Source organism: Polistes fuscatus, unplaced genomic scaffold (assembly GCF_010416935.1).
Source record: "Polistes fuscatus isolate 324 unplaced genomic scaffold, CU_Pfus_HIC Scaffold7, whole genome shotgun sequence".
Classification (NCBI taxonomy): Eukaryota; Metazoa; Arthropoda; class Insecta; order Hymenoptera; family Vespidae; genus Polistes; species Polistes fuscatus.
In genome coordinates this window covers 8,366,840-8,382,117 of record NW_025113151.1, presented here as the reverse complement: position 1 = coordinate 8,382,117, position 15,278 = coordinate 8,366,840, and the positions used below count along the sequence as shown (strand labels likewise).

At 34.1% G+C, this 15,278-nt stretch overlaps 1 protein-coding gene across 1 annotated transcript in view; it reads left to right on the top strand.

Moving 5' to 3' along the window:
* Window positions 1-15,278, top strand: part of LOC122524247 (uncharacterized protein DDB_G0283357-like) — a 79,250-nt gene that overhangs the window by 63,958 nt on the left and 14 nt on the right. Inside the window, 2 exon segments of the mRNA XM_043646396.1 lie at window positions 12,464-13,888; window positions 14,155-15,278. The exon segment at window positions 14,155-15,278 is cut by the window's right edge and continues 14 nt beyond it. Coding sequence (XP_043502331.1) covers window positions 12,703-13,888; window positions 14,155-15,155 — 2,187 coding nt within the window. The 5' untranslated portion in view covers window positions 12,464-12,702 and the 3' untranslated portion in view covers window positions 15,156-15,278.

The following is a 15,278-nucleotide window of genomic DNA, read 5'->3' as shown; positions in this document are numbered from 1 at the left end:
GTGGCAACTGGGTTAAGGGGTCTGCAAGTTAATTGCGGTCAGTTTCATAATTTTTTAATTGAGACGACGGATCGCTCCTTTAATTACGCACGTGCACAACAGCGACAGAGAAAGCGTTGTCTACATGGGCACCGTTGTCTTCCAGGTAGAAAAATACATACCTGCTAAGAAAAGGATCTACTTGTTCGTGACAAGCTTCCCATGTATAATATGAAATATAAACTACCGGGTAAAATTATTTGATCACTTATGGTCACTATGGTGGATACAGATATTCTACTTATTTTTCGAACCAATGAAGAAAATAAATTGTCAGTCGTTTATTTTCCCCCTCGACAATTTATTAGAAAACGGTTTGTGACAATATTGATGAAAAAAAAATGTATAGAATGATTATCGAGTATTTTCATTTTAAATTTCGTTGAAATAGCCGACACTTTGTTTTACATACTCTTGACATCCTAAATAACAATTTCTATAATCTTGAATAAGTCATTTGTTTGAAGAAACAATTCATATTGAATACTAGACAAGATTAATAGAAATATTTAATCGATGTATTGAAAATACAATCGTTTTACACGAATGAAATTATTAATGATTGGATGACACGTTCATTTTGAATCTAATTAATACATTTTTATTTATGAACAAACGATTGATTTTTTATATATAAGTATTAAGAAAAATTCTATACGTCGCTAATTTAAAAACACAACTTTCTATCATTTTGTAAAGTGGTCAAAATAATTCTGACCGGTAGTGTATATTATAACACATGTATGTATATTATCTATTTCCAAATTACTTCTCGTTAAGAAACAATATCGAACAAAAAAGAAGAAAACGATAAAGTAATTTCATCCCCACCTCTTTTCTTGTTTTTATTAAGTTGGCCAATAAGTTAGTGCAACTTTTTATTAACACGGCATAAACTGCACAAACTTGTTGGCCAACCGAAGATTTTTTGTTTTCTATTTTTTTTTTTTTTTTACATAAATTACCGTAAAAAAAAAACAGATAATACAATGCCGACTCATTCTTTTACTTTTATTTCTTTTTTGTAATTTTGTTTTGTTTAAATTAAACCTTTCGCAAAATTATTCTCGTCGAGGTAAAAAAATAAAATATAAACCCGATCCGTACATTTTTCCTTTACATTCTTGTCTTGACTTTTTATCGTTCCTTTTATTTACTTTTATTTTTGTTTTGTTATGTTTTTTGTTATGTTACGTTTCGATGAATCATAGAGAGAATTATCAATTTTCTTTTTAAATCTAATCTCTAATAACATGAGTAAATTTACAATTCCTCTTGTTAACCGCATTGCGAAACAATATATCCGATGAAAAATAAATCTAAAAATATCGAAATGCTTACGTAAACGTTATAATGTTGGCACACGTAAGATATAAATTGCAATTGTATGTATGTACGTACGTACATTGAGTTACGTTGAGTACATTGACAATACGTTGAGTATTTTTAAAAGTTAAATTTTTCACGTGCCTTCCACGGAATTAACAAAAATTATTTACTAAACGACCGTGATAATTTCCAGTAGATGTTCGTTTGAATTTTTGAAATAGAAAAAAATAAAACGGTAATCGAAAGATAAAGAGAGAGAGAGAGAGAGAGAGAAGATAACAAATGGAATAAAAATATTGAACCGAAATGAAAGATGAGGGAAAATAAATAAAATAAAAAGAAGAAGAAGAAGAAAAAAAAAGAAAGAAATCTTTTACGTAAGAAATAAAGTAGGAAGTAAAAATTCGTCAGACGAATTATCAACCAACAAACTCGCTTTTTGACAAGTCCCTTACGTAAGCTCTAACCCCTCCCCTCTGCCCCCCCCCCAGAGTGTCTCGCGAGTTCGACATTGACACGCGTTGCGATTTCAAAGTCAGATCCGGTCGGACTCTGCAATTTTTATTACCTTTTTTTTCCTTTTCATATTTCTTTTTCTCTCTCTTAGCGTGTACGCACACCTTGAAAGACTCGCGAATAGGTGAGGCCAAATCGTGGCAACGATCCAAGGTTTTTAATCGACGTATCCGGACTCTGTTTACAATACCCACATATAAAACTATATTTATATATATATTATATAAAAATTTATTTATTGTATGTCATATATTCGCGTGTATTAAAAGTTTGTAGAAAAATTGATAAATTAGAAAGTTCGAGCCAAAAAAAGAAAAATGAGATCGATTTAAAATAAGAAAAAAAAAAAAAGGTTAAAATTGTTTAAATTAAAGTATAAAATAACAATTCAGCTTATCGATTACGATCTTGGAATATTTAAAATTCGTCATGATTGTAAGATCCAAGGTTTTTTAATTGACACATCAAGAGTCTGCATTTAGGTATCAAAAAATAAATATATGTTATGTAACATATATATAATACTTACTCACGATATCACGTGGAATATATATATATATATATTTTTTTTGGCATACGAGGAGTTTGTATAAAAATTGGCGAATCGAAAGTTCGAAATTTGCGATCAATAAAATGAAAAAACAAAGGAGAAAAAAAAGGAAATAAAAAAAATATAAATTAAATATTCAAAAGTAAAAGGCTTATCGATTTCGATCTTCGAGTTCTTCGAATTATCGTGACGACGATCTCAAGGTTTTAATTGACACATTCCGACTGTATAAAAGTATATACTTACCTATAAATAATACCTGTACTTACACGCTATAACATATATGCATAACTAATGTAATGAGGAAGTCTGTAGAAAAAAAAATACAATCGAATTAAAAGTTCGGTGAAAATCGATTTTAAAGGAAAAGAGAGAGAGAGAAAGAGAGAGACAAAGAAAAAAGAGGAAGTAAGGAAGGAAGAAGGAGAAGAAAAAATGACAATAAAAAAGAGTCAAGTGTTGGTAGCAAACAGGTAAGGGCATTACCGATTTCGATCTTTGAGTTCTTCGAACGGTAAAGATCATTTGCTTGCCTCGTGGAGACTTTAACGAGCGGGAAGAAGATGAGACGACGAGGTGGTGGTTTGGGTCAAACGGAAGGAAAGGAAAGAAATAAAATCGTGAAAAAGGATCAAAAAATTAGGGGAAAAAGATAAAAAAAAGAAAAAAAAAGAAAAGAAACAGAATGAAAGAGAGAAAGAGAAAGAGAGAGAGAGAGAGAAAAATGGAAATGGTTTGGGCTTACCAATAACGTGACGTCGAAGAAGTGGGAAATTATATCGGCAAATGAAGCGATAAAATCCGACCACAGACGTGTTATTATGGTGTATAAAGACGATCGTAAAATTTGACCAATTCTTCCATGTCGGGGCGTCGTCGTTGATCGAGGGGTAAAGGCGTGAGATGAAAGGAAAGAAAGAAAGAAATAAAGAAAAATGGAAAGTGCGTTAAAGAAAGAGAAAGAGAGATACAGATGGAGAGGGAGAGAGAGAGAGAGAGATCAAAATTCGATTTAACTCGCGTGTAACGGCTTGCGAATCGACCGGAATCATCATCTTCCAGGATAAAACGAACTAACACCATTGACTTCGTTTCGTTTCGTTTCGTTTCGTTTCTTGGCCTTTTCTCCTCGGTTTTCTCCAAGGAAGATATGGTGCTTGTGGTTTCTGAAAGAAAGAAAAAAAATAAAAAAAAATAAAGCGAACGAAATATACCTATGTATATATGTATGTGTGTGTGTGTGTGTGTGTGTATATGCGCGTGTAAAATAAAATATCTTATTCCACTTGCCGCAGATAATGAGCAATTTTTTTTTGTTTATTTCGATCGTTGTTACCTCATTACAAATAATTTGATTTCTTTTTTCTTTCATCATAATTCTGTAATAATTCAAATTTACTTTGAAAAGTTTGACATTCATCAGTATTTCTTTTTTTTTTTTCTCTTTTTTTTAGTTTCATTACATTTTAATCAGTATTTTATTTAAATGGTCTATATTATTATTAAAATCTTAATATTATAATATTGAAATTATAACATCTTTGTATATAAAAATGCAATAGTTGTTAATATTTTACCACTGTGTTTTAAATAAACGATCGGTATTTATAATAAAATATCGCGGTAAACAAAATACAATTTATTACTAATATTGAATTATTTACGCTAAACGAAATATATTTCAATTATTCTACCGATTATATCTTCTTTAAGACAAAATACTTAATCATTATATTACTAAAAATACTTTGATCCAAATATAAATAAGAATTATTATTCAAATATTAATGTAAATATGTTATAGTAGTAGATAATTTAAGAAATTCTTTAATAAGTATAATCACTTTATTCTTTCTTCTTCATCTGTCTGTTAAATTTTTCTTGTTTTCTTTTTTTTCTCTTTTTTTAAGATTACACATATCGAAAGTTAACAGAAAGTCGAAAAGAATTTTCACAAAAGATTATACTGTAGTACAGTCTAGAAGACCGTTTTCACCGTTATAATGATCGTTGGAAGAATGTATGGTATGCAGAACGCTCGTATATATCCTCAAAAACGTTTTGTTTCTCTAACCGAGTTGTATATATCTCTCTCTCTCTCTCACGTTTTGTCACGGTTACGCTTCGTTGAAATATCCTCGGAACAAAAAGACAAATAATATCATCATGGTAAGAGGTGTTTCATCGGTAGCCAAAGATCGATAGTAATTATCGATAAATATATATAATATAATAATATCGATGATCACATTTTTTTGTTGTTGTTGTTGTTTTTTCGATCTTGAACAAGTGCGTTAATCGAACTTTGATACATTAATTATTCTTATGTTTAAACAGCAATATCTGTATATTTATCGGGGAGTTAAATTATTAAGTAAAATAAGATCGACAACGAAACACTCTCGACCTCGAATTATCTCTTTTATACGCCTTATATTCTTCGAACACGTTAATAAGAGAGAAAAAGAAAGAAAGAAGGAGAGAGAAAGAGAGAAAGTAAGTAAGCGAGTGAGCGAGTGAGAATAATTATAGGATCCTGACGACGCGTTTCTTACTCTTTATAATTTTTTTTTTCCCTTCTTCTTTTCTTTTCTTTTTTTTTTTTCATACCTGTTTGACGTATTTTGACATTCAAATTCCACCTGAATCATTCAGCGTGACCGACCACTTTTCGCATTTTCGCGCTTCTACGATTTCGCTTAACTTTATTCTTTTTGTGTCAATAAGTATCTTCCATTAGACTAGTGAAGAGTCACTCGACGTGTTCCAACTATTCTGAACGGCTTTTTTTCTCCGCTATTCTTTTTCCTTGTAGGTCTGGATATATTCATGAATATTTATTTAGAAAGAAACGAAAAGAAAAAAAAAAGAAAGAAAGAAAGAATGAAGAAGAAGAAGACATTTAAATTTAGTTATACTTCAGAATCACGAGTATTTTTAATATCTTATCGATTTTTATGTATATTAAATATTTTATTAAATTGGAGAATGATTAATGTCGGAGATTTTTAATATTTTATATGTAAATTATTATTATTATCAAATTTGATTGAGTTTATTAATATAGTATTAGATTAAAATAAATTCTATCGGAATTTTTTTAATATATTTTAAAAATTGGAATAAAAATAATGTTATATACTATAGTATACAATATATTAATTTTATATTATTTGAATAGTATTAATAATATATTTTATATTTAAATAAATACAGTACTGTAATAGTATTGTAGTACGATTTCCTGTCAAGTAACTGACAATTAGCCTACCACTAATTTCCCGAGGTTGCTTAGAAAGCAATCACGTGTCCCACACTGAAATCGCATTTCCACGTTCGTTTCTTTCTCCGCAAATTCGTTGGCTTCTTCTTGTAACCCACTGACAAGCTTTAATGTACTTAAAGTCATGTAAATCATTAAATAGTTTTTATCAACAAACAAGATCACCACTGACTAACTCTTTTACTTACAATTAGAGAAAGAAAATCACTTAACTTCGATCATTAATAACATTACATTTTTTTAATTAACATTATTTTAATATATCCATTATGAGGAATGAATCAAATATGTAAATTTGTAATAATTAATTACGTAATAAAACAAATTAGCTCCGACATATAATTTTATTAACTTAATTAAAACTAATCGAGAAAATGGATTTTAAATTAATGAATCCTGTTTCGTTTGTAATTAATAGTAAATTGAAAAAAATAATTATTAATGATAATTAATTTTAATTCAAAATTACTTTCAAATATATCGAGTGTCTTATTTTTAATATCATGCACCAAATATCATATATCTTATTTGTTTTATAAACGTAATTATTGAAAATATAAAATTACTATAATGTTTTTCGAGTGAGATACGTCATATTAATTTGCAATCAATTTTATATAAATATTTCAAAATACGGAAGTAATAAAATAAAATGATTTAACTAAACTCGACATTTCATCGAATTATATGACTCTCTAATGCTAATATTAGTATCATAAGAGAGTATGTAATTTATTAATACAATAAAATTTAATAATATACAATATAATGGGGTATAATAATACACAGTCATGGGTATAATCAAATTTTTCTTATAACTTTGGAATATCAAATTTCATTAAAAAAAAATAAAAAATATTTGATCACAGATATCTGATAGTATCGTTTAGAATTAGACACCCGTTATAAGTAAAGAGAAGATAAATCTCAAACTGGCAAGAGTCTCTTTCTACTTCGTGCTTGGACGAGCTCGTACAAAGTAAAACGATACATTTTCAGAGTCTCCACCACTTTCCTTAGAAACTTTCTCCCTGTTTCTCTATCTTGCGAATTACCAACAGACGAAGCCGTTCGTCCACCTTGGAAAACATCGGATACCGTCCTCTTTGCTTGCTCGTTTGGCAACCGAATGCGTGCAATTGTGTATCTGACACATATATATAAACACGTACACACAAACATACATACATACATACACGTAGTGTACCTTCGAGGAAATCGAGAAACGAGTATCGATCGATACACGCGAATTCGAAGAAACCGGCGAAATCGACGACGGTATACGCCTCGTTAGCCGTGCTCGAGATGAAATATTTCTCTTGGTTGAAAAAGAAAGAGATGGAGAAAGGATGAGAAAGAAAAAGGGAGAAGATAGAGAATCCTTTTCTCTTTTTATATGTATTTATATATATATATATATATATGTGTGTGTGTGTGTATATATAATCAACATATGTTTTAGTTAAATAGTGAAAATCATTATTATATATTTTTTTTCTTTATTTGGATATTCATTTAATTCCAATTATATTTTGATTATATATTAATAATCAAATAGAATTTAATTAATTAAAATCAAGGATTATAATTATAAATAGCATATTTTCGTTCCTAATTGTGGTAGGTAATTATAACATTGAGGACTGGTACGAGTTGAATAATTGGGAAAAATTATATGACTTTTTTTTGTAGAATAAAAAATATTTAATTGTTATTATTGAAATTGTGCATACATTCATTTATGTATATGGGATATTTCGTAATTATATGAGACCCATTTCAGGAGTGGACGGGGTAGGTGGACGAGATTCGACTCATATCTAAATTTTGGAAAAAACTGTGATATAACGACTGCAAACTTTGATGCAAATCGAGGTGGTGATAATTTCGAACATTATTTTAAGATAAACAAAATACATCCCTTAATTATTTTTGAAATGGGTCCCATATATTACGAAATATCTTGTTTAATATGAATGTATGAATGTATATGTTATAATGATTATTAAATGAACGAATGAAAATATTTGAACGATTTGAAATAAAATGATCTATTTGGAATAATTAATAGAAACATAAATAAATATAAATTTCATTAATAATCAATTTTTATGAGTTTTTCAAAGATCTTTCATCGTGCTAGCCCGAGGCTGCCAGTTTAGCCAACTGATTGTCTTCGTAATGATCAAGAATTATGGTTATCGGAAGCACTTAGGCTTGCTACATAGTAGATCGTACGATCTCACGAAACGTATCTCGCGGAAGACCACCAATGTAGCACGCTCGAATCTAACGAGCTTAAACATCGTTCTAATGCTGATACACATGCATAATTCTATTGCACGAACTAATATCAATAGTCAAATAATTATTTTATATATACATATATGGATATGATCAAAGAAATATTATCGTGTATCTTATACAAAAATAAACAACAATTATTAATATTATTATTATTATTATTATTATTACGAATTATGTCTTATAAAATTAAATTATATAATGAAAAAAATTAAATTAAATTATACAATTAAATGATAAATACAATAATTATAACAATAATTCAGAGTTACAAAGAGTGTAATAAGAACGACTGGTAAAAAGAATAGAACAAAAAAAAAGAAAAAGAGAGAAAGAAAACAAATGATAATAATTAATATTATGAAAAGAACTGTGTTGTAAAATAAGGATAATCAACGTTTACTTTAATTAAAATAACAATTAATAAATAACACAAAATTACAAACGAAATGAAATAATCATTTTGTTAGATAAACAACATATTTTGGTCTATACGAAGGAACGATTAAATATTAAATTGTCGGATATCTAGAGGATATTGGAAAATGTAAAGAAAATTCGTTTGAATGGATAGAAGGGAGGTTGGGAGGGTGGGAGGTAGTTGCAGTTGTTCACGAATCCCCTTCGCAACCACCTCTGAGCTCACGTCACGGAGTCGACCTAATTGGCGAGCGTCGAGAGAGCGATCACGACTGTCCCGAACCGTTCTACTCGCAAAGGAAAGAAAGAACTGCCTTGCTTGCTGCTCGCTCGTAAATATCTGCCTTCATTGTTATGTACCCCCGTCGACGACGACGACGGTTTTCTTTAGCGACGATTAAACGATATACCACTCGGATTTTACGAGCATTATAAACGTCGAGTAAACTTGGCGTCGACTTAATCGACGCTGACTCGTGTCACCACTTTCCATCATTCCGATCCAAATCTATGCTAAACTTACTAAATGATAATAATCGTTCCTTGGAAGAAAGAAAGAAAGAAAGAAAAAAATTTTTTTTGCAATTTAAAAAAGAATAAAATCTTTGTTTCTAAACCAGGTTAATGATAATAATCTTAATGTTATGGTATACAATTAAAACGTCTCTAACATATGATAAAGAATGATCTAAAAGATAAGAGATCAATTTCAACGTGATACTTAACGTGATTAATTAATATTATTCTATCATCTTCCTTTTTTTTTTCTTCTTCTTCATCTTCTTCTTCTTTTTTCAAAATATTAATGAAGAAAAAGGAAGATATAAATGGCAAGATAGTTAAGCGACGATCAAGGTTGGCGATCGGTCGACGGGTAATAATCAAGAGTTCTCTCTCGGTGCAGCAAATGCAAGAACAACGAGGCCTGCACGAGCAAACCAAAGACAATGTTGTAGGCTCGGACATCCGGGTGTAGAACTGGATAGCGGCTCGATCAATTGTTGTGTACCACGCTTGGCATTTAGCCGTAGCTAAGAGAGCCGTGCCACGAATCGTGCTTTCTGTCTATACTCTATAAGCCGCATTAATTTGGTACAGTGCGTTTGACTACGTCAGAGACGACATAGACGACATAGACATAGACGAGATTAGGATAGAAAGAGAGAAGAAAAATATAGGATCGATGTAATAGTAGTAGTAGTAATAGAGTAATAGTAATAGTGGTAATCGCGATAGAGTGGTAGTTGTGGTGGTGACGGTGGTGGTTGCGGTGGTAGTAATAGTAATACACTCTTATATATTGATAGTGTTGGTGACTACGAGTAGTGCAAGATAGCTCGCGGAAAAGAAGTTGCGCAAGCGTTACTTATACCTCTCATACCAAGCAACTTGTACGTCGTCGTCGTCCCGCGATTGCGGCCACGCGTCTCTGTATGCGGCCACGTTTGCTATCTATCTGCTGCAAAGCGAATGAAAATCAAAGAGTAAGAGAGACGAAAGATCTAAAGGCGAACGCCTAACTCGCTGTTAGTAAGTACGTATCTCTCTCTCTCTCTCTCTCTTTCTTTCTATATATATATACGTTAATACGTATAACGTATCTAACGTATGTATGTAGGTACATAAGTAGAGAGACTCTCTTTTCAACTAGTAGATAGAACACTTTAGTAAGAGAGGCCGCCTATAGCGTTTCTACTCTCTCGCGGGGCAGCTATAGTGAATTTATACACGGCTACGGTGCGTTCCCACGCCTAGAACATGCGAGAGAGTACTTGGGTCTCTCTTCGGCCTAATGCCCGACACTCTTTACCTTGTCTTTCTTTCTTTCTTTCTTTCTTTCTTTCTTTCCTTCCTTCTTTCATTCTTTCCTTCTATCTTTTTCTTTTCTTTTTTGTTCTCTTTCCATAGCTCTCCGCCATTCCCCGACTGAAAGAAAATTACGGAAAATCTGGAGCATACCGAACAAGTGGTATGCCGACCATTGTACTAACACTGACAGTAATTTACAATGCAAGAAAAGCGGTCATGAAGTGTTAACATTTCAAATCGAATGTCTTAACGTATACAAATTTAATTGTTTAAGAATATCTATGTATGTATGTGTGTGTGGGAAAGGGGAGGTTTAAGGGAAAAATATTATCGATAGAGAGTTTCGATTGGTGGTCGTCAATGTCATCGATCAAAAGTAGAGAACAATACCCATCTTATGATGATGATTCTTTCTCACGACTTCGTGAGTATTCCTTACGATGACTCGAATAGAATTCTTCTTGATAAGAATACGTCTAAATCGTGATTCATCGATAGCTATAGCTTAGCGAGTATGACAGTTGATTCTTTTTTTTTTTTTTTACAAAATCTACCATCTCATTCCATTTGGTATATCCGGTTTACTAAAATAGTCATACCACTTGTAATAAAATCGAACATCAATGTATATTGATAGAATATATTGAACATAGTTGTTGATATATAAATAAATTCGATCTTGTTTTTCCCGATACTTTCTATTACAACGTACCCTAATACGTTTATTATGTGGATGGTGCTAAAAGCATAGGAATCTCTCTTCCGTAATAGTAACTACTATAAACTTAGGAATTTAATATCCGTACTTAGGCACACTTTATGTACTCAATACGTATGTACATATACATATATAGATTTAAGTTGTAGTAGTTATCTCTAACAGTGAGAAGATACGATTATTGCTTTTTATTTCGCAATTCAACGAATATCTCTGATTGTCCCATTTCCATTGGTGGTGGTGATGGTGGTGATGGTGGTGGGGAGGATATTAGCATTAGGCGTGTTAGATTAGAGACGTTGTCGCGATCTCGCTATACAATAGCCATAGCAAATTCAATAAGCGATGAAAATCCGCTTAGCGGTTATGTACGTATTATATTTAACGTGTATTTCGATTCGTTACAATGCCCGAAAGACTCCATCAGGATTGTTATTAATTTCTAATAAATGGGATTATTAAATTCGTATTAAGCTTTACGTTCAATAGCATTTCGCCAGAAAGTGTTTTCGAATACGACTGGTATACGCCGAATGATTAAGCACTTTAGCGAATTTATTTATTATTACCGAGAAAATCTTGACATGATTTTCTAACGTGTCATCATATTATTTCGAAACACTTTTCAAATATGATCATTCCGACGAATTCTTCTTTATAATAAATTAAAAGAAAAGAAAAATAATAATAATAATAATAATCTGTGAAACGTTTACTTATTCTGTCGCATATTTAACATCGAAACTATATACGTAACACTAAATTATGCATACAAATTAAAAATTACAATTCGAACTAAAGATACAATTAGTGCAACGATATAGGCTCACGACGGTAACGGTGAATAACGGTACGCGTGTTTACGGGATTAACTTTGACGTAGATTTTCCAAAGTATATCGAATTCGAACCCCCCCAACACGCGTTATTCTTCTATTTTTTATTTTGAGAATAATTCGAGTGTTCCGGAATGTTGCGACCACCGCTCGGAATGTTTTCGATCGGTAACGTCGAATAAAAATTCGGTATCCCCGTGGGATGACCTTTTGATATTAACTTTTTACCGCTTCTCTCGATGAATCTAGAACGCTCATTACAGAATTAACATATCTCTGTATAGAAAAGTATAACACACTGATGTATCTCTTATATACTAACATATAAGAGAGATTATATATTCAAGAGAAATAAAGATGATTGCTTGTAACGTAACGCGTTATTGATTTAACGGCTGCGAAACTCTGACTATCGCGAGAATCTTTGGTTGCGTGCCTTTCGGTATAAAATTCTCCTACCATCGGATAAAATAAGCGCGCGTAACCACGCAGAATTTAGTCGCAAATGTTCTCGTCTCGTTACTACAAATCGAAGTGATTTACACCATCGGGGAAAAAATAAAAATAAAAATAAAAATAAAAATAAAAAGAAACGGAAATAAAAAACCACACGCATTCCAATCATTTCGATCATCGTATTTTTCTTCTCTTTTTTTTCAGATTCCATCATCGAACCGAAGAATGCGGTGGCCAATCATAACGCGTAGAAACGCGAAGAAGATTCCTAGTTGTTGAGGAACACGACAAGGACAAGAAAATAAGTTAATATCCATCTGTCCGTAAAATTATCAAAGAAGCAGGATCTTCGATATATATATCTCGAATCTGAGCAGGGGGGGGATATTTAACGGTTCCAATCGATTACCATCACGAAGACGATATTGAGAAAGAAAGATTTAATGGACCTAACGGAGGCATTTGCCCCGGGCGGGGGCGGCGAGGATTTGCCGAAAACGGATTTTTTTGATTTCGTCGTCTCGCCGACTGCCAATTGTACTTCTACGGACGGTGTGGTCTCCGACGAGGAGAGCTTTCTCCATCGTACCACCTGCCGGAGTATCGGTTATCTTCAGCAGAGTCACGAGGAGCACGAGTCGAGCCGAGATCTTCACGGGTCCCCGTTCATAAAGGAGACCAATAACAACACGTTGACGGCTTTGCCGCCGGTCTCTACTATAACTGGTTCGCTCAGTCATCATCACCATCATCATCATCATCACCAGCATCACGTGAGAGCACATCACGGTAATACATGTAACGTACAGCCAAGCGGTGAACAAGTAGCAATGGATCAGTCCGACTGTGATTATTGGACCACGGACGAGAGTAAAGAACAAACGTGCAATATATTACTCGAGGATCTCAGCAAGTATTGTTGGTCGGCTCATGCCAATGCGCAAACGCATGGGAACGATTCGGTTAGCGTTCATCCTGGCGGACCTAACGATCATCATCAAACGGTCGGTCGAGGATGCAACGCGAACGATCGACAAAATACGGACGGAGCTATATATACGTTGACGGTATTAAACAACGAAGCTAACTCGATGGATGCCTTGGATTGCAAAAGTCCAGCGCCAACGTCGGGTGATTCCTGGTCGTTGCGACCCAACCTCGATTTAGATGCTATACTAAGCCTTGAGCCATCCTCGGCCGATCAGGAACACGATCAAACGACGAATATGGCAGAAGTATCGAGGACCGTCAACGATAGGTTTCATACCGATCGTTTCACAGTACCACCGAGCTCTCAATATACCACGGACGACAGTGGCTTCGTCGAGAGCAAGGAACTATGCGGCAGAGCGCCTTCTGCCAACGCGAATTGCACAGGTGGCGATAATAACAATGATTGGAAGTTGTCCGATCAGAATCTTCAAGAGGCAGCAGTAGTTGCAGCTGCCGCTGTAGCGGTTGGTGCCGGTGATTCGGCAGAGAGTCTTCTCAGAAGCGCTCTTCAAGGTAAACTTTACACAGGACCGACTCAAGTGGTTTCCTCATCCTCCCCGACGTCTCAAGGATCGGCCCTGTCTATACCGGTAAGCAATAACGCGGCTTTACAAATGGTAACTGATTAACAACACAACATGTCAAAGAATTCGGAATTTAGAAGGTTCTTTGCCATTCTACAATCTTCAAAATTTCAAGTATACGGTATTCGATTAGCGTAATGAGTCGGCTAGGAAACAAACGATAGAGATAAGAAACACATTGTGTGTTACAGCGTCGATTAAAAAGTAAAGCATTATACAAAATTAATTGTATTATAATTGCTTTGTGCAATATATACAATTTTATATTTTATATATATTTATACAAATATTATATTGAAACGTTATTATTATATTACTAACAGCAGCAACAACATCAGCAACAACAGCAGCAGCAACAGCAGCAACAGCAACAGCAACAGCAACAAGACGAATCTATGCACGCGTGTACCGATGAAGATTTACTACTTTCTCAGCTCGATCAGACAACCTATCGACCTGGCGATTACGAGAAGCTCAAAAGTATCGCGAACGAGGTCGTCGAATCGTATTGTAGCCTCGAGCCAGTTTGCAACGTCTCGGCGACGACGACCGTGATGTATACGTTGGATCCTACCAGTGGTAGTCTCGGTACCATCACCTTACCAGCCGATCTCGGTCAAGTCAGTACTGTCACGGTGGTCACGGCCGCTCAGCAGGATGTGCTCCAGCAACAAACGACTCCACGTCCAGACGTCGAACAACAACAACAACAGCAGCAACAGCAACAGCAGCAGCAACAGCAACAACAACAGCAGCCGCCAACGAGTCAACTTCAAATGACTTCCTCTCGTGTTGGTGTTACTACCAAGACCCCGAAGAAGTACTGCAGACGAGCAAATAGAAATAACAATAATGCTAACAGCTCGAGCAACGGGAATGCCGCTGATGGGACTGGCAATTCAACTGGACAACAACAAGGTGCCTCTAGTGGCTCGCCAGGTAGCGTTCAACGAAAGGAACGTTCATTACATTACTGCAGTATCTGTAGTAAAGGTTTCAAGGACAAATACAGCGTGAACGTTCACATAAGAACACATACCGGAGAGAAACCATTTGCCTGTTCGCTTTGTGGCAAGAGCTTCAGGCAAAAAGCGCATCTCGCTAAGCATTACCAAACCCACGTCACTCAGAAACCAAGTGTTCAAGCCCAACAACCACCCAACAACAGTGCTAACAACAGTGGAAGTAATAATCCAAGTCCATCTGCGGAAACGGCCAGTGCAACCAATGCTACTCCTACGACACCTATCACCAGCAGAAGTCAACAACATCCGGTTCAACTCGACCCAAGCGGAAATTCATGTAATCCGCCGAGTTAGTTCGAATTCATTCACCGATCGACTTTGAAGAGACTTCGATGCGTGGTTAGCGCATTCCTCGATCTAACACGCTTCGATACCTTCGTCAAAGATCGAAATGGACGTAGATTATTTTTGCGAATT